Genomic DNA, 24,258 nt, shown 5'->3' on the forward strand with positions numbered 1-24,258 from the left:
CTCATTTCCCCCCAGCTGCCCCAGCCTTGGGCAACACTTCCTTTCTCTATGGGTTTGCCTGTCCTAGGTATTTCATGTCAGTGGAACCGTGCAATATATGACTTTTGTGTCTGGCTTCTTTCATTTAGCATAATGTTTTTAAGGACCATTTGTATTATAGCATGTGTCAGGACTTCACTGTTTTTATTGCTGAATAATACTCTATTGTGTAGACATGCCACATTTCATTTACTCATTCATCAGTTGGTGGACATTTGGGTTATTTCCCTTTGGGCTATTACGAATAATGTTGCTCTGAACATGTGTGCCCAAGTTTTTGTGTAAGTGTATTTTTATTTTTCATGGGTATGTTCCTAGGAGTGGGATTGCTTGGTTATACGGCGATTCTACGTTTAACCTTTTGAGAAACTGCCAGACTCTCTCAAGTAGCTTATACTAGGGCGCCTGGGTGGCTCAGTCAGTTAAGCGTCTGACCTTGGTTCAGGTCATGATCTCATGGTTTGTGAGTTCGAGCCCCGCATCGGGCTTTGTGCTGACAGCTCAGAGCCTGGAGCCTGCTTCAGAGTCTGTCTCCCTCTCACTCGGCCCCTCCCCTGCTCACACTCTGTCTCTGTCTCAAAAATAAATAAACATTAAAAATAAAAAATAAAGTAGCACGTACCATTTAATATTCCCACTGGCAGTGTATGAGGGTTCTCCAGCTCCTGGCCAATACTTGTTATCTGTCTTTTTGATTCCAGTCATCCTGGTGGTTGAGAAGGGGCACGTGATATGATTTGCATTTCTTTGATGGCTGATTATTGTTGAGCATCTTTTCATCTGCTTATAGCTCGGCCAGAGCAACTTCTTACTATTTGTATATCCTTTCTAGAGAAATGTCCATGCAGATCCTTTGGCCATTTTTAAATTATATTACTGTCTTATTCTTATTGAGTTGTAAGAGTTCTTTATATATTCTAGTGCCAAGTCCCTTATCAGATGTGTGATTTATGCATGTATTCAGCACATTCTGTGAACTATCTTCTCACTTTCTTGATGGTGTGTGTCATTTGAAGCACAGGATTTTAAGTTTTAATGATACCCATTTAATCTATAATTTTCTTTTGTTACCTGTGAAGTTACAGGTTATTGGCGTTGCATTTAAGAAACCATCACCAAGGGGCACCTGGGTGGCCCAGTCGGTTAAGCATCTGACTTCGGCTCAGGTCATGATTTCCTGGTTCATGAGTTTGAGCCTCGCGCCAGGCTCTGTGCTGACAGCTGGAGCCTGGCAACCGTTTTGGATTCTGTCTCCCTCTCTCTCTGCCTGTCCCCTGCTCACGCTCTGTCTCTCTGTCTCTCTCTCTGTCTCAAAAAATTATTAAAAAAAAAGAAACCGTCACCCAATCTAAGGTCATAAAGATTTATGCCTGTGTTTCCTTCTAAGAGATTTATGGTTTTAGCCTGCATTTAGGTATTCGATGCAGTTTTAATTACTTTTGTATCTTTTTTTATGTGACTAGTTGTGCCATCACTATTTAAGAAGATTGTTCTTGCCTCTATTGAATTATCTTGGCATCCTTGTTGACATGATGCCACTTCTTAGGCAAGTTTTTATTTGAGGTCTTTTTTCAGGTTAGGATTGGTGTTGTTTTTGGTCACTAAACGGTTTATGGACAGGTGGCTGCGTTTTACAAATGAATCTTTTACTACGGAAAAAGTACGTGCAAGAATTGCCTTTACTAGAACAACACATGGCAGAAGATACTAGAATGAAGAAGCCAGAATATGTACCTCATCCAGGCGGAAGCAGGGCACTGGATTTAGGTATCCCCCAAACTGATGCTGCTCATATGTTACTGTGCATCTGAGTTCCCTGGAGATGTTGGTAAGATGCAGGTTTCCATTCTCTGGTTCCGGAACGAAGTGTACGAGTCTGCATTTTTAACGAGTTCCAGACAACGTAGTCGGTGCCGGTACTGGAATTCTAGGCTTTGAGTAACAGTGCAAGAGAGGCTTTCTGGTGTGATCTCGTTCCGTGTTGTTCTATCTACTTACTCAAAGTGATTTGGAAAGGAAATAAAAATGTGTTTTTCAAATCCAGTGTGTTCATATTTTATTGAATAACCTTCGGGATAAAACACCACCAGTCAGGGAAATAGAATGAAAGTTTCTTCTAGTGGCCCTTCTGCCAATGGATTATCTTCTGTCTTCCTTTTAGGCCTCTGATGATTGTCACACAGAAGATCACGACCTTGGCATTCCAAGTTCATGATGGTGAGAAGAACTCTCCTTTTGGTTCTGAGAGTGAGCCTGACAGAGACCTTCGTTTAGACTATATCCACAGTCCAGGTCTTATTGTAACTTGTCAGAAATTTGCAAGCTTCTTTAATCAAAGCTTTTTACTTTTCTCGGCTATTATTTACCACTTTTCCTGCTGAATCTGCCGTCTACATTTGCTGAAGTCTTTATACCGAGAAGGGTTTTTTTTTGTTTGTTTGTTTATACCACATTTTAAATGTATGGTGCGCTCTGCCCTTCATTTCTAAATCTGTTGATTTTTTTCTTTGGTTTAATCTGAGGTGCTCATAAGGTAATAAAAAATAGTATTGGCTGATTAATCTTTTTTTTTAAATGTTTATTTACTTTTTGAGAGAGAGAGAGCGAGAGCGAGTGGTGGGGGGGGTGGGCAGAGAGAGGGGGAGACACAGAACCCGAAACAGGCTCCAGGTTCTGAGCCATCAGCACAGAGCCCCATGCAGAGCTCGAACTCACAAACCCGTAAGATCATGAGCTGAACCAAAGTTGGACGCTCAACCAACTGAGCCACCCAGGTGCCCTTGGCTAATCGTTTTTCATGCTGGATTTGTTTTGTTAGCTTAGTGTTTTTGTTTTTGCTTAGCTTGGAAAATTATCTAATGAGATTAGCGTGACCCTTGTCCTAGAAGAAGGAAGAACCTTCTGTTTGTATAAAACTGAACATTTTCTTTGCTCATGCCCTTCCTGCAAATGGCCAAGAAAGTGTGATTTACATGATTAAAACCTGGTTCCAGGGGATGAGTACAGCACTTTCAGCCGGGTGGAAGATTTTAATATGGGCTTAAGAGGTGTCAGGTACAATTAGTAAAAGTATATTCTGCAGATTTGTACTGCTCTGGCAAACGCTTTCGGACGGTTGAAGCTTCTTTATGTGCCAACAGGTTGAGTAGATTTACAATCTCTGTCAGCTAGTCTTATTTTTCTTTAAAGCTCGGGAGCCGATTTAATTTCATTTTGACCCTGGGTATTCCGAGTTCATACTTGGCAATTTAATCACTGTGTAGAGAACTGGGTAATTTCATACCAGGGATGGGGTCTTTCTAGGGAGACCATCTGTCCTGGTTTGCCCAGGACTGAGTGCTTTCCCAGGACATGAGACTTTTAGGACCCAAACTGGGTAAGTCCTGGGCAAACGGGGGGTGAGTTGCTGAATGTTTTTGTACCTAAAAGTCTACTTGGTAGTGGTTATAGACTAATATTAGCACCATAAACCAATAACTAAAATCAATTTAATTTCTAGGATTGCCAGAGATGTATTGTTGAGATCTTAGAAAAAAGTGTGATTTTTTTTTTTTTAAATACTGCCTTTTTTTTTTTTTAATAGGCTTTTTGCCTACATTTACTATTTAAACCATTCTCAGTATACCCGATTTTCTGGAACAACCCTTATATGCAGCAAGATGTTTGTTTGCCGTTTCTTTTTTTCTTTTGCGTGGGAGGAACAAGTAAAATTCAGAAACACTCTGCCTGCCTTTAGACATGTTTCTGAAGTGCCTCTGTGATCGGTGATCATAATCAGTCTTAGCTGAATATACAGTTTTAAAGTCAACTTATGACACTTCAGTTTGAGTATAAGTTAACATCTAAATTTTATGAGAAGCACTAAGGTGATTTTCTGGCATGGATGAATTTTGTTTTATTAAAAATTCTTCGTAATGTTTATTTATTTTTGAGAGAGACAGAGACAGAACACGAGCAGGGGAAGGGCAAAGAGAGAGGGAGGCACAGAATCTAAAGCAGGCCCCAGGCTCCGAGCTGTCAGCGCAGAGCCCAACGCGGGGCTCGAACCCATGAACCGTGAGACCGTGACCTGAGCTGAAGTTGGATGCTTAACCGACTTGACTCACCCAGGCGCCCCTGTATGAGTTTTAAAAGAGGGGCGCCTGGGTGGCGCAGTCGGTTAAGCGTCCGACTTCAGCCAGGTCACGATCTCGCGGTCCGTGAGTTCGAGCCCCGCGTCAGGCTGTGGGCTGATAGCTCGGAGCCTGGAGCCTGTTTCCGATGCTGTGTCTCCCTCTCTCTCTGCCCCTCCCCCATTCATGCTCTGTTTCTCTCTGTCCCAAAAATAAATAAAAAACGTTGAAAAAAAATTAAAAAAAAAAAAAGAATAATCACCTGATAATTCTTCTGTGTTTTCCCCGCATTCAGGCTTCCATTTCCTGTTTTTTGGAAGAGGAAAGTCCCCTGTTCCTTTCCCCATTCCACACCTGTGTTCTCAGCCGATACTGGGTGTCTGCACCCAGTGCACTCAGGGAGGTACTTAAGCTGGTGCGGGCAGCAAAGGCCGGCTTCTGTCTCTCATGTAGCAGTGAAACCAGAGGCACTTTGGCAAGGAGTGGAGGAGATGTGGGGGCTTCTCTGGGATCCATGACAGACTGTGCAGATTCAGTAGCAGTCCCTGAATCCTCCCCTCTTCACAAGAACATATAGAGACTTTCCTCCTCACACACATATTTGTGGGTAGCTCTTGAATCCGGGACATTAAAAAAAAAAAAAAAAAAAAGGAAAAGGAGGACCCTTTTATGATTTCTGAAGCAAAATTAATGAAATATGAGATAAATCACTTTCCTCAAATGAATTTTGTAAGCCTCTTTTAGAATGAGTTATCTGCTTCACACATCTTCTTTCTAACTTTTTTCTTTTTTTATAGGATTAGGTCGAAGAGCTGAAGACCTCTCTGCTGAGCAACATCGACTTGCTGTGAAGTAAGTTTTCACAGTATGTTCTCTAGGCCTTGGTGTATCAGTGTCCAGAAATCCCCCTCTTTTCAGTATCTGCATATTCACTGCATTATATGGAGGTAATACTGTCTGTTTAATGAATCTGCTGTTGATGGATACTTGGGGTTGTCCGTCAGTCTGTGGCTTTTACAAGTCAGTGATGCATGACCCTGTTCCTTGGTCATTTTAAACAAGTTTGGGTATAATGGTGGGACAGATTCCCGGAAGTGGGGTTGCTGGGCCGGAGAGTAAATGGATCTGTAGTTTTGTTTTGCAAGATTCTCCTTCACGGAGATTGTTATGTCCGTTATTACCGAGTTATTTTTACGGGGCCTGTGTCAGAGGGTCCTCAAGAAAGAGTTGTCGGTGCCCGTCAGTAGGATTAAATGCTGGTACGAAACGGACTCAAAGGGCTGGACAGAGGACTGGGGGCCGGGGGATGGGAGGCAGGTGGCAGGAAGCAGGCTGAAGACAGATTGTGGCTGGTGTGGGTGTTGGAGAGGAAGGGAGACTAACGGAGGAGAGTAGCATTGATGGGGAGTGGAAAGAGCCCGTGGCGTAGCACATCGGGGAAGGTGGTGCAGCCATAGTGGTGGAGGGTTCCTGCCAGAGACTTGTAGGAGGCAGGATAAGGAAGAGAGGGTCCTGGGTGGTCAGGAGACGGAGTGCCCCATTTTCACACGAAGGGATCGGGACTTGGAAGAAATGGAGACCCATTGCAAGAGACTAATGAATCCAACTCTTTGGTCAGTGTTATGAGGGCGTAAGTGCTGTAGGGTATATTCCAGTGACGGGTTACCAGGGGCATTTTAGGGAGCCTTGTCCCCACAATACCATCCTGCCCTTTTAAATGCCATTAAAACACTACCCAGAACTGGTCTCTACAGAATTGTTTCCTGCCGCTACTTCTGTCTGTTGTTCAGGACCTCGTGCCTGGATGCCAGAGCAGACAAGAGGCTGCACAGGGGTGGTTTTGTGTGTCCTCTTCTAGTGGAAACTGGTTCCACCCATCATTTGTTTTGTATTTATTTTGGCAGTCGGGAGGGAGTTTTCCCATTTCAGTGCATCTCGAACAGCTAACATTAGGTCAGGTTCCCACCCTGCCTTATGTTTATTACCTTCCTTTTTCTCTTGTTAGGCGACCAAGGGTGATGAGAAAGCGCATTTCCCAGCCTCAGAGCCTCCTTTACCCTGGACCTCACCCTCCATGTCCATAGCCGCAGCCGGCCAGCAGAGGGCGCCACGGAGCGCTGCGCCTTCCCAGAGCCACTCCCCAGTTTAACCTGCCCTTTCAAACCAGGTTTCTAGCTTTGGTGGATTTTTAGAGAAACGGAACCCAGAAAGACCACCGCACGTCTGGTAATCTACAAAGACAACCCCTGTGTTTAGGATTGGCCTACTTGCGGATCTAAAAGAAAAATCCAAAGACCAAAGACTTCAACTTGTTGTTTATTTTCACAGGGTAAAGCCCTCCTTTTTGCAATACTTAAGCTATCTTCTCAACTTCATGAGTGTCATAGCTGGCCCTTGCAACAATTTCAAGGATTACATAGCCTTTATTGAGGGGAGACATACGCACATGAAGTTGCTGGAAGTGAACTGGAAGCAGAGAGGTTTCCAGAGCCTGCCAGAGCCTTCTCCCACTGTAAGTTTTTAGTGCCGAGAGTGTTTACGCAGAGCTCCAGAAAAATAGAGCTCTGCTTCCAGGGCTGACTCTCACTGGTAATTGTTCTAATTAAAAAGCCAAACAGTTCACCAAAAAGCGTGGCCAATAACCCCCCCCCCCCACCACCCCTATGCACTGAAAATACTGGTATTGGTATTTATTTACCGCAGTTTTCCATGTTGGAACACCACATGTTTATTGCACAGAGGAGCTCATTGGCTGGAAATATTAAGGCAATTCGTCCATTAGTCAGCCAATATTTAATGCTTACAGTGTGCTCGGCCCTGTGCTAGTTAACACGTTCGGATTTATGAGTGTTTTGTCTTTAGGGATAGAAATTCATATCCAGCCCAAAGATAATATCGGGAAAGGGGGGATGGGAAGGGGTGGGAACCAGAATAAATGCGATTTTTATTTCAGAGCCCACTTCTTATGTGGGAAACCAGTTTTACGTGGGCATGCTTAAAGCTTGGTTTTATTGACTTCGAGAGAGTTTAAGATGGCTTTTTAAAAAATATTTTCATTTTAATTTGCATTTTGCTCATTTCAAAGTGGTCAACAATAGGATCGCTTCTTGAACTTTACAGAAACGCTGCATTTATTCAGATCACATGGCCTGTATTTAAGGGACGTTTGTAATTAGCTGAAGGAATAGGGAACATTGGAAAGAGGAGAAAACCGGGAGATTGGAGTTAAATATTTTGTAAATGCTACAACCTAGGCAAAGTTAATTATTTGAAAATTTAAGTGACTTCTGGAGCATGCGTTTTCAGAGAGTTTCGGTGCTGTCGGGTCTTTGACAGTTTATGGTCTGTCCACTGTCTCGTCTTTTGCTGCGGCATCAAAACAACATAGCAGTGAGGTCACCGTGGCCACGAGACATCAGGGTGCCCGCGGGTGTTTCTTGGCAGGGTCTGGCACAGTACTGCTTCTATGTTGCACGTGCTCGTAGAGAATATTCTCAGAGAGTCTTAACATCACTCTCCAGGGAGCCTCTTGCATGTTTGTGCATGGAGAGCATGAAGCAGGGAGGTGGTATTTTGGCTGAAGACACATTGGTGGGAGAGGGTGGCCCTCACGAGCTGGTGCTTCCCCAGTGTGTTGGCATCATCGTGGCTAAGTGTGGCGTGCACTCGACTGGGAGCCAGGCGTCGTTGGATGCCTTGCAGACACTCACTCACCTAACCCTCAAGCTGAGGGAGGTGCTGTTGCCGTCCTGCTGTCCCCATATTACAAAGAGAAAGTGGCCCCCTTTTGTTTTTTTTTTTTTTAAGTTGGGAACCAGAATCCTATTGATGTTCATTGACATTGCGTGGAATGTCAGGGAAACTGAGCAGAAATCACTTGGTCCAGAGGCATTTAAAACACTAGCACATCATGGGGCGCCTGGATGGCTCAGTCGGTTAAGCAACCCACTTCGGCTCAGGTCATGATCTCACGGTTTTTGAGTTTGAGCCCTGCATCGGGCTCTGTGCTGACAGCCCAGAGCCTGGAGCCCGCTTCGGACTCTGGGTCTCCCTTTCTCTCTGCCCCTCCCCAACTCATGCTGTCTCTCAAAAATAAATAAACATCAAAAAAGCCAAAAAACCACTAGCACATCTCAAGGCCAGAGCAGACCACATGTAAACCATCCTGGAAGGCTTCCTAAAGCTTTCCATTACCTGCTCACGTCCTGGCTCAGGCCCTTGAAAACTGGCACAGAATCCTTCCTACCTAAGCCTCTGTCCTTGTGGTGACTGAAACCCATTTCCTCGGCTCTGCTGGTGACAGAAGTGGAAGACAAGTGAAATGGTTCTTTTTGATGGAAGACTGCCACCCTATAATGTTATTTCCCTTATGTTTTGGGTAATAAGACGCCTACCTTTTATTGGCAGAATGTGCTGGTAATCATGGTCTTCCATTTTAGATACATTCAATCCTCAAGGGTCAGAGGTATGTTCTTTCTTCACTTGTAGCCCATATGCCCAGCATCCAATTTGTGTCCTAGGCGTGCCTCTCCTTCTAGGGCCTATTGCCAAAGCGGCTCTTGGAACAGCTTTGTTCTTAATGTGCCCTTGCTCAAATTGTTTTTCTTCATACTGGAATCTTGAATGGTTACACCGATTCTTTTCCACATTTTCAGGGAGCTGTGATCCGCAAGTTGTACATGACCTTGGTGTCTCTCCTTCTGTTTTTGACACTCACGAAGGCCTTCCCTGTCACCTGCCTGGTTGATGACTGGTTTGTTCATAAAGCGAACTTTCTGACTCGACTGTGCTACTTGTATATCGTCATGCAAGCCTCGAAGCCCAAGTATTACTTTGCCTGGACGTTAGGTATGTTCGATGGAATGGCCCTGCATGACAGAACAGCATTTGGGATCACCTAATCAAAACAGAGTTCAATACGTAATGGGGGTGGCTGAGCCAGTATCATTTTGTATTTTATCGCGCAGCACTTCTGTCTCCTGCCATCCATAAACTCAATCACCCATGATAAGAGAAAAGCAATCCTGCCTCTCGTTTAAACTCAATGCTATTAACAGATGTCCAAATCTGGAAGCTTCCTCCACCAGTCAGAACTGGCCTTCAGTACGGCGGAAAGTTAGGGAAAAATTCCAGAATGAGCTGGTCATCGGGCCATTTTTCTGGGTTGTACATAATACGGGATACATGCTTGAATAATTTACCGATGCACATCCTGATTGAGGTTATGCTGCTTTAATTGTTGGTTAAGATATTTTTCAAGTGATTTTTTTTTTTTAAGGTAGAAAATTCAACTTACTTTGATTTTTCTCTCTTTCCTTTCAAACACTTTTAGACTGGAAAAGTTTAAAGCTTTGCTGGAGTGAGCCGTGAGTCCTTCTATTTACTTACCAGGCGTGGTAAGGGATTTTGATAAGGCACGGCAGCTGTGTCTAGTTCACATTTGGAACCCTTTCAGGAATGGAAATTTGACTTCTTAGCTGAGGGTGACCTGGGGCTTGATGTCAGGGAGCGGTGATTTGGTTTATTAAGCGAAACAGATGATTAAACTCAGTGCCTGGTGCTTCGCCCATATTCCGTGAGTGAAGGCATAGCACTTAATTGAGTTCCTTTTTTCTCATTTCATGCTCCCAAGTTTTTATCTCCAAATTAAAGCTGGTAGCTACTGAATTTTTATTTTTTGTGGTAAAATAGACATAATGTAGAATTTATCATTTTAACCATCTCTATGCGTCCAATAGACTGGAATTAAGTAAATACACGGTGTTGGGCGACCATCACCACCATCTGTCTCCAGGATGTTTTCCGTCACCCCAAACAGGAATGCTGTACCCGTTAGAAAAAGTAATATTCTCCTCATTCCTCCCTCTCCCCGGCCCCTGGTCTACATGATTTTCATAGGTCGAGATGTTCAGGGATAAGTTCAGTCCGGTGCAGTATTGATGTAATACTTGGCCAGAAAGATCTGACTTAAGGCTCTTAAACAAGTTTGCAGCATGGGAAATTGTGTCTGTCCTATTTGGTTACTTCAGGGAGTTTTTGTCGAGGACCGGGTGCTGTGCTCGGGGGAACGCAAAGCGGGGACAAGAGCTCTGGTCTGTGGTCAAGATGGTTACGTTGTATGGGCACAGAATTGTGCACCCCATCCAGGCAGGACACAGAGAGAGCTGTCCCCAGGCGAGGAGTACAGAGGGGACGAGGAATATGGGCTGGGCTTCAAAAGTCCTATTCCTCTTTCTGTAGTCGTTTGATTACTTGAGAAGGAGAATTTCTTGTAGGTAGGCGTGACGCATACTATGGTGAACCCTGCTCGGCGTACCAGGCTTAGTTTTCTACGTGAATTACTTAACGTCTTCACTCTGCTCTAACCTGCGGGTGCGTCTGTGTGTGTGTGCACGTGGGCGTGTAAGAGAATGAGTGAGAGAGGAAGAGCTAATACTCTTTCACGCCCTCTTCTGCCTTTTGCTTGTTCACTTACTTTCCTTTTCTCTCTCCTCTCCCTACTTTTCCCTCTCCCGTATTCTGTATCCTAGGGCTTACGGGCTGGCTTCTGGACTAAATGAGCTCCTGCTTTAGGAGGAAAGAAAGGCCAGTCCGTGGCCTCATAGGGAAAGTCTAACACGAGGTGGGTTGTGCTGGTGGGGCTGAGGGTGGGGAGGGGGTTCTAGGGAATGGGGTGTCATTCTGCCCTTTCGGGAGTGCCCCAGATACTGGGAGTATAGAAGTAATCTTTCCCGTGGGTAGCTTTTTCTTTGGACTTGGCTCTTTTCTATACCCTCTTCCCTTTATCTGGTTTTGATAGCTTCAGTAGAAACACTTCATTAATTTGTATGGCCTCAATTTGAACCTTGTTAGTTTAGATTGCTTGGGCTGGTCTGAAATTAACCTTTGTGTTACGAATAAAGAAGCAATGAAGAGTGTAACAGGGAATGCTTAAACTGCTTTACCAAATAATTGTTTTATCCAGCTCCTTAAAACATCATTTACATATAATTGATGCACTAATTATACGTGATTATAAATTTAATCCTTAATGCTGGCCTCTTGATGGGTCTCAGCTGAGCTGCACCGTGTTAGCCTCGTTTTCTCGTTACTGTTTACAGTGAAATAATTAAAGCTGTTTTCTTTGGACTTCATGTACGATCCTGGTTGTTTTTCCCTTGCTAATTAGTACTAATTAGCAAGACTCAACTTCAGCCCAGGCTGTGTTTCAAGGATCACGACCTCCAAAATATGGGTATCCAACTTATCTATGATCATACAGTAGGCAATACAAGTAAAGCCAGTTTGGGGCTGGTGAATTTAGCACCCACCTCTGCTCGGAGACAAAAACAAGTCTTTGGTTAAGAGGAGGCGGAATGCACTAGGGGGACCCGGTACGTCCCCATCCTCTATAGAGACGTAGCATCCAAGAGTCGCTATTTCTAGTCCTTCATTTATCTTGGCGGGGTGGCTCGTAGCCGCTCAGGCTGTGGGATCAGAATTCCTTCTAGCATTCGGAGTCTGGCATTGTTGACCACCTGCGTGATGAGAATGTTAGCATCACTAAGCCTGGGCAAGACGGACACTGTGGTAACAGCTAACATTTCTTGAGCGCCCACAGGCAAGGCACCGTGCTGTGCGCTCACTCATATCTCATTTAAGTCTTTCCACATGGCTTTAAATTCGATACCATTCTTCTATCCAATTTCCTCTCAAGGGAATGGGTGTCTAGATGTCAGACAACTCTCCCGAGGCCATATGCTCAGGGTGTTGCTCGATGGGGGGCAGGAAGCCAGGGGCTCTGCCTCCGGAGCTCACCCTTGCCACTGTCTTCGCACCGCCAGGAACACTGACTGAGAACACCTGTAGAGAGAGAGCTTTCTACAATCCTGGAAAGGTAGTGAGAACCAGAAAGAGAAGAAGTTGTTAATCTGCGTTTTAGATGAGGCCGGAGTGGGGGGAAGGAGCTGAGTGAGGGGCTGCCTTGCGGGTCCCAGCCCTTGTTTTAGTCTCCAACACCGACCCCAACTGCCCCTCTTCTCTTTGTCTTGTCGTTCAGTGTCTTCCCGCACGTTTAAACTGGCACACCCAGTCGTTTCTTAACTGGCACACCCTTGCTTTGTTGTTCTTCTCCTTGTCCGCTGAGTATCCATCCAGTCAGCTTGGGAGAATGACCTATCAGCGCTCAGTCCTTCTCTTCCCTCCTTCTAAAAGAAGCCAGATCATTTCCCAGTGAAGCCAAACATAGTCACCCGGCTAGAGGACCAACCTGGAGGTGGTAAAGCAGTCATCAGCCCTGCCAAAAGGAAAGGAGACGAACATAGAACGGGCTGTTTTTCTTTAGAGTAACCCTTCAGAGGTCACTCCGGAGCTGGCCCTGAACTCCTGTAGAAAAGAATGAGTAGAGCTACAAGAAAGATTTTTCTAAGATCTCCCCAGATCTTAAGATGGCGCTGTGATTGATTTTTTATTTTAACTTCAGTGGAGTTAACATACAGCGTTGTATTTGGTTTCAGGTGTGTGATATAGTGATTCCACACTTCCATACATCAGCAAGTGCCCTCCTTAATCTCCAGACCCTTTTTCACCCATCCCTCTATGCACCTCCCTTCTGGTAACCATCAGTTTGTTCTCTAGAGTTAAGAGTACGTTTCTTGGTTTGTGTTTTTCCCCTCTTTGCTCATTTGTTTTGTTTTTTAAACACATATGAGCGAAGTCATATGGTACTTGTCTTTCTCTGACTTATTTCACTTAGCATGATACTCTCTAGTTCTATCCATATTGTTACAAATGGCAAGGTTTCATTTTTATGGATAAATCATATTCCATTGTGTGTATGTGTGTATACATACACACACACATACCACATCTTTATCTATTCATCAATGATGAATACTGGGACTGTGTCCATAGTTTGGCTATGGTAAATAATGCTGTATCTCATTGAAGCAGTATTCTTGTATTTTTTGGGTAAATAGTAGTGAAATTTCTGGATCATAGGGTAGGCCTTTTTCAAAACTTTTTAAGGAACCTCCATACTGTTTTCCATAGTGGCTGCACCAGTTTGCATTCCCACCAGGAGTCTACGAGGATTCCTTTCTCTCCACATCCTTGCCAACTCTTGGTGTTTGTTGTATTTTTTAACCGCTCTGACAAGTAATAAGGTGATAGATATCTCATTATAGTGTTGATTTGCATTTCCCTGATGAGTGATGTTGAGCATCTTTCCATGTGTCTGTTGGCCATCTAGATGTTGTCTTTGGAGAAATATCTGTGTCTTCTGCCCATTTTTTATCTGGACTATTATGGGGGGGGGGGGGCGGGGTGTTGAAGTTTCTTTTTTTAAAGAAAATAGTCTGACAGAATTGAACTAAGTGAAAAGAGAAGATCAGCCTCTTGGTCGGCATCTACCTTGATTTCATCAGGTCTCTATCTGATTACAAAATCGCATAATTAAGGAATCCGAAATGTTGCACTCACCGCAGGGGGACATCTTCTTACCGTTCAGTGAAGTGAAATAAAGATGGAAACGGGCATTTTCTCAGGCTGACTTTGTGGGTAGGACGCTTTGGTAATGGGGTCCACGTGTGGTCTCCGTGGCTGCTGGCCCCAGGTTCATGTCTCTCTGTCTCAGCTCTTTGTCTTGTGTTCTGAGCTTTTCTAACTGTATCTCAGCAGCTCTGGCTGAAACCTATTGGCATGTCACCCTGAATGTGTCCAGAATGAGCTCCGGTTTCTCTTTCAGAACTAACGCTATCAGTTCACGTTGTGCCATCTTGAATGACAACTCTCGGGCCTGAGTCCCCTGGGTCCTCGGTTTCTTCTGGCCTCTGCTTCTGAGCTTAGATGTGTGTTTACCTTCTTCCCTGTCTCCCCTTCTATCAAGTTGGTCACTAAATCCTTGCTGCTTTGTTCTGATTCATTTCTCTTTTACTTCCATTTTGTGTTCTGTGAGCGTCTAGTGCCTTCTTATTATTCGCAGGTGCTCACTAAATGCTAGCGAATGAATAAAAATGAGTCCGTGAACGTTAAGGCCACCAAAGAACCACTGATGTTTCTGTGATTTATGAAGGTACCAGGTCCTTTAAATTGTGTTGGTTTCTTTCCCAAAGGAGAGACCACTGCCTCTCTCTCAATCTTAAAGCTAGACAGACATTTAATATCTTATAAAGCAGCAACGTGACTTTTGTTCCATATCCTAATGTGTTGTTTTAAAAACCATAGCTGATGCAGTGAATAATGCAGCGGGCTTTGGGTTCAGCGGAGTGGATAAGAATGGAAATTTCTGTTGGGATCTGCTTTCTAACCTAAACATCTGGAAAATTGAGGTGAGTCTATTATGCTTTTGCATCAAGCTTCCGTCGCAAATAGAGCAAATGATTTGCTTTGAGTGTGGTGTCCCTGGAAGTTCTTCCTCAGAGTGTCCGAGGGATCAGGGAATTCTAAGTCGAGCAGCCCCTTGGACTTTTTTTTTTTTTTTTTTAAGATAACCTACTTTCTTGACAGTTTGCATGGCTCAAGGAATGACGTGTAGAAATCTGAAAAGGAACCAGGAAAATCGTTTTGTTGTTTACAGTCCTGTTCTTTCTACTAGAAAGTACAGATGTCGTCTTCTCTCATTTCACATTCTGCTTTCTTCAGTCAAGAATACAGACTGGAAGTTCCTGCGTTTAGGTTGTTGTGTGGCAGGCATTCTCTGTGGTTCCTTTTGAAACATTTCTAATCCATTTGCTTTTAAGAAGCGTTGTCATGGCACATGGCTTTTAGGCCACTCGAATCAGCGTGGGTTTTTTGTTGTTGTTTGTTTGTTTGTTTTTGGTCTTTCCCTGGCTCTGTTCTTGGATCACGGTTCGGTTCTCGACATGTCCTTATCTTCAGAGGTGGTCTTTTTGGGGCCATGAGATTCCTGGTTTTCCTGGCATTGTGTGAGCGGTCAGAGCAGCCTTTCCTCCTGGCTGCTGAGTGGGAGTAAGGACTCGGTTCTCGACCTACAGAAGGGTTGGTCCTCTAGCCGGGTGACTCATATTTGCTGTCGGTTCTGGGTTCCCACCCACCACAGGGCAGGCAGGGTGCCACGGGAGAGTCTGAGCAGAAGAGGATGTGCGTGTAGAGCACGAAACCAGGGATGTGGAGACCGACCGCCTGCTCCCTGTTAGGTGGACACCAGGCCAAAAGGGGACATGGCCGATGTTCTCCACCTTCTTAATGCCCGAGGCTTCTCTTCTTCTTAATGGACAAGCAGCAGCCTCCAGTACGACCTTTGTCATGCGTGGAAAAGCAGTGTAGATCATCTACAAGCTTCCCATTTCTATACAGATGACGTCCGAGAGAGTTGCATCGGGACTCCATTCCCTTTTCCCACTCAAGTTCTTGGCTTCCTCAAAAATCTTGGATCACCGCTGGTTGCCTTGGGGTGCTACGGGTGCACGTCCTTTACGGCAGCTCCCTTTGGCCTGCTCACCAGTCCCCTCAGCCGTATGCCCAAAACACAGCCCTCCTGTTGTGGGTGTGTGGTCAGGGTGAAGCGCTAAGTTGTTAAGTCACATCTTTATTAGAAAAGAAAACCAGAAAGCAGAAGTTTGCATTCTCAGTAGAGTTGATCTAGAGCAAAGAGCTGAAGAAACCCAAGGAAGTCTGATTTAGTTAAGGTACTTCGAAGCTGTACATATAGCGTTGTATTAGCCAAAGACAACATAAAGAAAACCCCTTAGGGCTTTGAATTAAAAAGTTATAATATCTACTTATGTATTTAATTTTCTGTCTAATCTATCTACCTACCTACTATCTCTCACCTTCCCTCCAAACATACTACATTAGGCCAATGTATGGCCCAAGATGTCCTTAGGGCTGGCATAGAAAAAAGTGCCACTTATACTCTGCCTTTATTAGGAATTCTGGTTTTTTGTTTTGTTTTAAAGTAGGCGTCATGATGCGGGCTTGAACTCACAACTCTGAGATCAAGACCTAAACTGACATCAAGAGACACTTACCCAACTGAGCTACCCAGGCACCCCAAGAATTCTGGTTCTTGAAAGTTTGCTTTATGCTTTCTACTACCAGCCTTTGATATGACTTTTTTCTTTCTTTCTTTTTTTTCAATGAGAAAACCCAACTGATGGATTATTTTGGAATCTCTCTCCTTGGCACCTGTGTCATTGCCAGTTGGGTGATGTTTGTTTTCTTTTTTTATATGGAGACTCCTTCATGCGTGAAATCTCTCCCTATTCTAAATCCAACTGGAAGCCCTTGAACCTGTGCAGCTCTTGGCAGAATCACTTCACAAGACTGACCTAGTGTATAGATGGCCACATAGGGAAAGATGACAGTTAGATTTAGGTTGTCTCCAGAAGAGCCTAAATCGACATGATGAAACTTTTCCTGTGGCAAATCCCCCTTTAGAGTGTTTAGTTTTTAAACTCAGATGACTTAAAAAAATTTTTTTGTAACCAGAGTGGGAGAAAAACCTGTAAGACATTCCTTCAATTTTCCTATAATTTGAAAATAAGTTTTGAGGGAAATGAGGACTTTGCAAGCCAAGTTTTAGTGCAAAGCGAACTGTCTAAACACCAGGAAATTGTACTGTGTAGGATGGAACCACTGATCTTCTCTGGATGGAGTCGTCTCTATGCACATCTAATCTGCCGCCAGGGAAATTCTGGGGAGGACTTTCCATTACTTGGGGAATTTTTGAAGCTAATGATAGGTGTTATTTTCTTCTTTCTAGACTGCCACAAGTTTCAAAATGTACTTAGAAAACTGGAATATTCAGACAGCTACTTGGCTAAAGCGGTAAGAAAAATAAAAAAAAAATGACCTCATTGCTCGTGGCACTGGGATATGTTTAGATGGGCGTCGCTAGATGAGCAGTAGTCTGCCAGGAGTAACGTGTCATCTGACACTTTTGTTTTGTATTAACATCTCTGCCCTGTAAATGGAAAAGTAGAAATAATGTGAGAGGGTCACAGCGTCGCATAGTTATTTTAGTGTATCAAACACCTAATAGTGCCCTTCTTGTGTAGCGGCCACTCGTGCAGTTCTCAGGGCACTTCCATAGGAGATGGTGGTTATCCCCAATTTACAGATGTGGAAAGTGAGACAGAGAGGTTATGACACTTGCTTGAAGTCACACAGCTAATGAGTACTTGATAAGAGCCCAAAGAGACTCTCTCCAGAGCCAGGCTTTTAAACCTCTGTGTTTTGCTGCCTCTTACCTATAGGAGATTAGGTCAGGGAAGGTCAATGTCAGCATCAAATCACTGAAGACCTCCATTTATCCCTAGCATTAACAGCTTGATGGCACCTTGAAGATTTATGTTTTTTTAACCTCACGTTTTTGTTCATATTTCTCTGTCGTTTATTTCCCTACACATTCCGAAACTGGAAACGTTACTTAATATGGAATTAATAATGTGCTATCCTTGAAGCAAAAAAAACTCTAGCTAGCGAATACTCCGATCATACGAGTGCAAGAAGAGTGTGAAACTATCAAGCTGCGGATTCTGTTTCCGATACGTAGCATTTTTCATAGGTCCCAACATCGGGGTAAGAGACAATATACGGTAACACTCCAAAGTAAACTCAAGCAGCGCCGTCTGAGAATTGACCGGAACATGCAAATTTTGGGAATTTGTACTTACTGCTGCTATTAATTTTACCAGTAAATTTAGCATAAACCTCTATTTCTTTTTTTGTTTGTTTGTTTTAATGTTTATTTATTTTGAGAGAGAGACAGAGTACGAGTTGGGGAGGGACAGAGAGAGAGGGAAAGAGAGTCCCAAGCAGGCTCCGCACTGTCAGCACAGAACGTGACCCAGGGCTTGATCCCGTGAACCGCGAGATCATGACCTGAGCTGAAATCAAGAGTCGGATGCTCAACCACCTGAGCCACCCAGGTGCCCCTAAACCTCTATTTCTGTATGTCAGGTAATCCCAATATCTCCATTGGGAATTTATGTTCTAAGATGACTGAACATACATAATGAGCACATAAAAAATGTAACAAATATTAAAAAATCATTTTAGAAAACAAAGTATCTTATTCATACAAAAAGATACAGAGGGTAAGAAACAAATACCTGTGAAGACTAGCCCATTTCAAAGAAACATCGGTTCTGTGTCTCTTTCCCCAAATGCATTCTCTTTCTTTGTGTGACAAGGAAGCCATAATCCTTAGTTTGGGTTCACTTCTGTTGCGTTTGACAATCCATACAGAGCTGGATTGGTGTTAACTGTTTGAATTTCTATTTTATTTTTTTGGGGGGGGGGTTCTATTGTTTAGTAAAGCACATAGTGGTTTCCTTATACTGCTACTGGCGATTTATAGATCGGATTTGGGAGAAAGTCCCCATCACTTAGTTTTAAGTAACCAAGAAGTCAGAGATCTCCAGGGTATTTGCTGACAGTTTCTAGGTTCTCACAGTGTCACTCTTTAAAGCGAATTCGTGGATTGAAATCCAAAGACACTGGGAGCGCTGAAAAGTCGTGTAACCGACACCTTGATTTTGTGCTGGAGTCCTTGCCAAGAGAGATGAAACGGTTTGCAGCGTGGGCTGGGTAGATGGCATGGAGGCCAGGTTGGGATTCATTTTGACTGAAGGAAGATACCCACTTCGAAAGACGCTATCCTGATCTGAAAAGTTCTAGTGCCAGTGGCACTGATCCATAAGTGTTCCCGGTAGATCAGGGCACTGGTGGAGTGTGCTTCTATGAGGCAGGAGCTCTTGCTGGGTGGAGTGACCGCTTGGACTTTTATTAGATCTCGTATGACGGGGCCTAGATCATTTAGTTCCGTGCAGTTTAAAACTTCCTATTCTACTCCCCAGACGATTGGACTACGAATTCCCTGTCTGGTAGCATTCAGGAAACAGAGCTCAGGCAGCTGGCATTGCATTGAAAAGCCCTGATAGGGGTAGGCATGTTCGCCATCCGTAATGGGTCAGATGATTTCTGTGTGGTCTGAAGGCACAAGTGTAGTTAGACGTTTCTGGTCCTCTGACTGATGGCTTGTCGTACCTTCCTCTCTTCATAGAGTGTGCTATGAGCGGGTTCCCTGGTACCCCACGGTGCTAACCTTTGTCCTGTCTGCCTTGTGGCATGGTGTCTACCCTGGATACTATTTTACCTTCTTAACTGGAACCCTTGTCACAGTAGCAGCCAGAACGGTAAGCTTCCTTTGGTTGTAGGATCTTTTCCCCAATAATCTGATGCCTGTATGTGTGTTACCTTCCGGTCTCAGAAGTAGGTGGGGGAGATGGGAGCGATACTTTGAAAACTCACCACACAACAGAAGTCTTCCTCTTAGAGAAATACTTCAGTATATAGGAATTTTTGGACTAACGAATGTTTCGTACCTTAAGAGATGAAAACATTTTTAATCATTAAGCGGTCTACCGATTACGATGCCTTCGTAATTGAGGCTCCACAGGCTTCATTCTGCTTGTACCCAACTCATTTTCTCATTTCATTACCGTAAGCTGAGAAACAATCCACCAAGTCTGTGCAGCCAGTAAAATTGTGTTGTTAGAGATCACTCTAACTTTTCACATGCTCATGCCTGATCCGATTAAGTTAGTTTGTGTGAAATTCTTTGTGAATTCGTTTGGGTAGCCTCCAGTTCGTCCTGGACTGTTCCTACTCTGTGCTGGTTGTAGAGTAGGATGCTAAAGAAACACAAACCCTGCCTGCCCTTAAAGAACGAAATGAACACGTATGTGAGTAATTGTAAATCAGGGTGTGCTGATTGTGCAGTAGAGTTTTGTATTTGATTTAATCGCAACCTTTGATAATGATTGTGGCCTTCCATATTTAGGTGCCAGGGATTAAAAAGAAAATTTTTTTAATGTTTATTTATTCTTGAGACGGAGACAGAGCATGAACAGGGGAGGGGCAGAGAGAGAGGGAGACACAGAATCCGAAGCAGGCTCCAGGCACCGAGCTGTCGGCACAGAGCCCGACGCGGGGCTCGAACCCATGAACCGTGAGATCGTGACCTGAGCTGAAGTCAGATGCTCAACCGACTGAGCCACCCAGGTGCCCCTGGTGCCATGGATTTTTAATGACATTTGTTAAACTGTATTTTGGATGTGAATTCAGGAGCCCCAGCGTAGCTATTCACGCTTTCTTTAATTCATGTATCCTGTGAGTGTTTCAGGCACTGGAATCCCGCAGTGAGCAAGAGTCCCTTCCCTGCAGAATACCTGTTTTAGTTCGATGAATGTGGGTTGGAATATGCGTGTGAACAAGAATAATTATTTTAAAAGTGCACTAATCAGCATGAGTAGTAACGTCTATATGCCACATATCTGTAAGTGGAAAACAAGGAACGCTGTGTCTTTTCTCCCATTCACATACCCCTTACATTATAAAAGCACAGAACAGATGGCCAGGACAAGCTAAAACAAAGACCGGAATTGTGCTCGTTTATATATCCAAAGTATTATTCCTGAAAATGCCTTTAGCTCTGTGATTTCAACTGGTATCAAAGCATTGATTTATGGAAAGCCTTTCTTTTGGGTGGCCTGGACATATTTTTCACAAATGAGGTAGGTAGGGGGTAGAGAGGGTTGATAGAACAGTATTTCCAGGAGAAGGAACTCAGGAGTTTGCTTTCTGATACTGCTTACACTCCCCAGGGGGTGGAGCTCTGACTGTCTTGAACTCGCCAAGAAGGAGTCTTTAGCTTACCCAGAGGCCCCCAGGAAGCCTCTCCTGCTTTGGGGCTAAGCTACCTGTAAGCCAGTCACTGTCCCAGCTGCACCTTTGGTTCTCAGATCTGGGAATTACATGTCTTTCTGGAGGCAAATCTAGTCCCATTTATTAAAAGACCTACAAATTAATTATGGAAAAGTTAGCTTTTCCATATTATATCACAGATTAATATTTTCGGCATGGAATATGGTTTTCGATAGAATCCTAAGAAAAAAAAAAAAGCCTAGAAAATAAAACCGTGCCATCAGTGAAAATATAAATGTGGATGTGTATGCATAGCGAGAGGCTTGGGAGGATATGTGCCAAGGTTATAAACAGTGCTTTTCGCTGGGAGAGATCAAAAGATAAAATTCTTTTTTGCTTAGTTCTTTGAACACTTGTCAACAGTGGACATAAATGTTTTTACAATAATAAAAATCATAATGGCATTTTTGATCACCTGTATTCCCAAGGTATACTGCCCCCCATGCATGGAATAAAAACTGTTTTTATTTTTTTATCCCTGGCTCTGCCTTCCTTGGCTTGCAGATGAGGAACAACTACAGACATTACTTCCTTTCCTCAAAAGCCCTCAAGGTTGCATATGATGTGGTCACCTGGGCGGTCACTCAGCTGGCCGTGTCCTACACTGTTGCTCCCTTCGTTATGTTAGCAGTTGAACCAACCATCAGCTTATACAAGTAAGTTTCCATCGTTCTCCATTGCCGTTTCATAAACTTGTCTTCTCTGCGTTTGGCTTGGGAGTCGGCAAATTGAATCCATCAGTATTAAGAATTTCTAAATATGGCTTCCACGTATCTTAAGTGGAGGAAACTGCCAAAATGCGAAATATGTGTCAACTTACAGCAGAAATGTCTGTGTTCAGCTCAAAACCATTTAATACCTTCTGGTTGCTGGGCACTGTCCTAGAAGTTAGGGATAAAATGGTGAGAAAAATAAAAGAAATCCTTCCTGGTGCCCTGGAGGGGATAGCTTGATAGAGGCAGCAGGCATTAAGATTGTACTCAGAGTGAATGACACTGATGAGGTTTTGGAGTGGTGGGGGTTGGTAGCTGATGGCCAAGAAAGAATTGTTGAAGATGTCTTTGCTGCAAGATGTGATTTTATCAAAGCACATGGACAGGCCCGGTGGGCAGGAACAGCTCTACTGGGGTTGTGAAGAGTGACTAGTTATATACCCTGGAGTTGGGGGAGGTAGAGTCAAAAGGAGGCCTCCAGAAGGCCTTTGGTCTGCTAAAGAGGACTCCTAGGATACCTGAGGCCTTGCTATTGTGAAGCTAAGGTTGTTTTTCCTCTAGTAAGGCATTTACGTTAGGATGGGAGGGGGTTCCTGGAGGAAATGTTCTACTCCGTATTTGCCTCAAGTATTTATCAATGGGCTGCAGGTTGTAAAGAAATTTAATTTTACCTGCTATTTCTTTCTTGCCTTTGTTCCCCATATCCCTATGGAGAGGAAGGTGATACCAGGGGCTCCAGGAAACAGAGTCTAGAGATAACTGGAGAGGAATCTGTTGATAATAAATTACCAAAAAAGGCCATCTTACGATATTTGTGAACTGAGGGGGATTCCCGTCCCGCACGACTGTGATCTCTATTAACTGCTTGTTTCCTTTCCTTGGTCTTTGGGCGGCCAGGAGTGTCTGAGGAATATGGCACATATCCCACCTGGGGGCGGGGCGGGGGCGGGGGTGCTGGCTTGCACTTTGCCCTCAGCTTGCCTTAATGCTCCCTCATCAGTACCGAGACTTAGGAGGGCACGTAACAGGAATCGGACTCAGACCGGACATCAAGGGTAGCTTTTGGGTGACAACGGCGTTCGAGCTAAGACCTGGAGGCTGCATGGGGGGGCAGCGAAACATAGTGTGTGTGGGGATGTGAGGGTGCTGGTCCAGGTGGAGCACTCTAGGGACTGTGCTCCAGACACAGGGAACAGCACTGAAAAGGCCCCCCGTGCTAGGAGGAGGTTCTGGGCACTGAAGCCCCAAGTGACCTGAGTGTTGGCAGAACCAAGAATCCATGGTAAATAGCAGTGAGCTGAGGGGAGAGAGTAGCTATCAGTATCCCTGTTTGTCGTAAGAGGAAGTGGAAGCTCAGAGAGGGTGATTGAACAAAACTCACACACCTCGACCTGAGTTTCAGACCTGGAGTTCCTTTATAGCAAGAACAGTAGCGCAGTCACGAAAAATGTCTTTACAAGCTATTCGGGCAGAATGTTACTGGTTGGAGATCATGCTAAATAGCGATGTGTTGGAGATAACGTGCGTTTAACCGACTAAAGTGTGCTGATTCCTACACTCAGGGGCTCTAGAGGAAGAGAAGCAAATAGCTACCAAGCCAGATCACCCAAGTAGATTTCCATCTATTTACGAAAACAATAATTCCCTGCCCAGATCAGCTCTGTCCAGAAGTTTCTACAGGATAGAAATGCTATCCGGTGTGTTAGTCATCGGCACGTGTGGCCGTTGAGTATTTGCAATGTGGCTGCGGTGACTGAGGAACTGAATTTTCAATTTTATCTACTTTCAATTAATTTGAATTGTAACAGCCATGTGTTGCCAATGGCTATCATAGATTGCATCTCACAAAGTGTTTTCAGCATCTCTTAAGAGAATCACTGAATCTGATGAAAGAAATGAAAATTGAATGTGCGGTTTTTTTTTTTGGGTTTTTTTTGTTTTTGTTTTTGTTTTTTTTTTTTAGCGGAGGTGGGTCTGGTTGCATTCCAGATCTGTTCCTCACTTGGGGCTAATTTCGGTGACTGGCAATGAATGGCAGTTGTATGCAAATCACTTCTCAGCACATCCATCACTGCTTAACATTTAAATTTCAGATGTGCTTTATTTTTAGGTCTAGTCGGTTTTCAATCTATGGTGACTTCCCATCTCAGCTTTAAATTCCCGTCTAATCTTTAAGTTGTGAATCCCAAGTAAATACTTAAATGTATTATGAAAGAACCTGTCTGAGCGCAGGATACTATGACTAAATATAGCCCGAGTGAGTTCTGCCACAAACATTTCCCTCGTTGAGGAGGCCGGGAAGTCCCAGGATCAAGGTGCTGGCAGATTTGGTTTCTGGTGAGTGCTATCTTCCTAGTTTACGGAAGCTGCCTTCTCTCCGTGTCCTCACAGGGTGGCAGAGCCACACAGGGAGAGGCAGCTTACACTCTGGTTTCACTTTATCTTCCTATAAAGGTACTAATCCCATCACGGGGCCCACCCCCAACCAGATTACCTCCCAAAGCTCCACTTCTCCAAATACCATCCCTTGGGAAGTTAGGGCTTCAATACATGAATTGGAAGGTTGGGGCACCTTTGGTCCATGGCTGGACCTTTTTGGGAACTCATTTTGAAAGGCAAATCCTTATCCACGAACTTGTCTTTAAGTAGAAGACACTTAAAAAATATATTTTAACATTTACTTA

The 24,258-nt window shown here is 44.0% G+C and overlaps 1 protein-coding gene across 5 annotated transcripts in view; it reads left to right on the top strand.

The window, feature by feature from the left end:
- Window positions 1–24,258, top strand: part of MBOAT1 (membrane bound glycerophospholipid O-acyltransferase 1) — a 106,387-nt gene that overhangs the window by 78,960 nt on the left and 3,169 nt on the right. For 4 of the 5 annotated variants that reach the window (XM_086706150.1, XM_086706152.1, XM_086706151.1 and 1 more), the window contains exons 5-12: window positions 2,201–2,256; window positions 4,949–5,003; window positions 6,480–6,663; window positions 8,807–8,999; window positions 14,355–14,458; window positions 16,855–16,919; window positions 19,159–19,291; window positions 21,366–21,517. In XM_086706150.1, coding sequence (XP_086562276.1) covers window positions 2,201–2,256; window positions 4,949–5,003; window positions 6,480–6,663; window positions 8,807–8,999; window positions 14,355–14,458; window positions 16,855–16,919; window positions 19,159–19,291; window positions 21,366–21,517 — 942 coding nt within the window. The remainder of the gene's footprint in view (window positions 1–2,200; window positions 2,257–4,948; window positions 5,004–6,479; window positions 6,664–8,806; window positions 9,000–14,354; window positions 14,459–16,854; window positions 16,920–19,158; window positions 19,292–21,365; window positions 21,518–24,258) is intronic. The other variant, XM_086706153.1, reaches the window with a different exon arrangement.

This window comes from Puma concolor, chromosome B2, assembly GCF_028749965.1.
Source record: "Puma concolor isolate L17-30 chromosome B2, mPumCon1.1.hap2, whole genome shotgun sequence".
Classification (NCBI taxonomy): domain Eukaryota; kingdom Metazoa; phylum Chordata; class Mammalia; order Carnivora; family Felidae; genus Puma; species Puma concolor.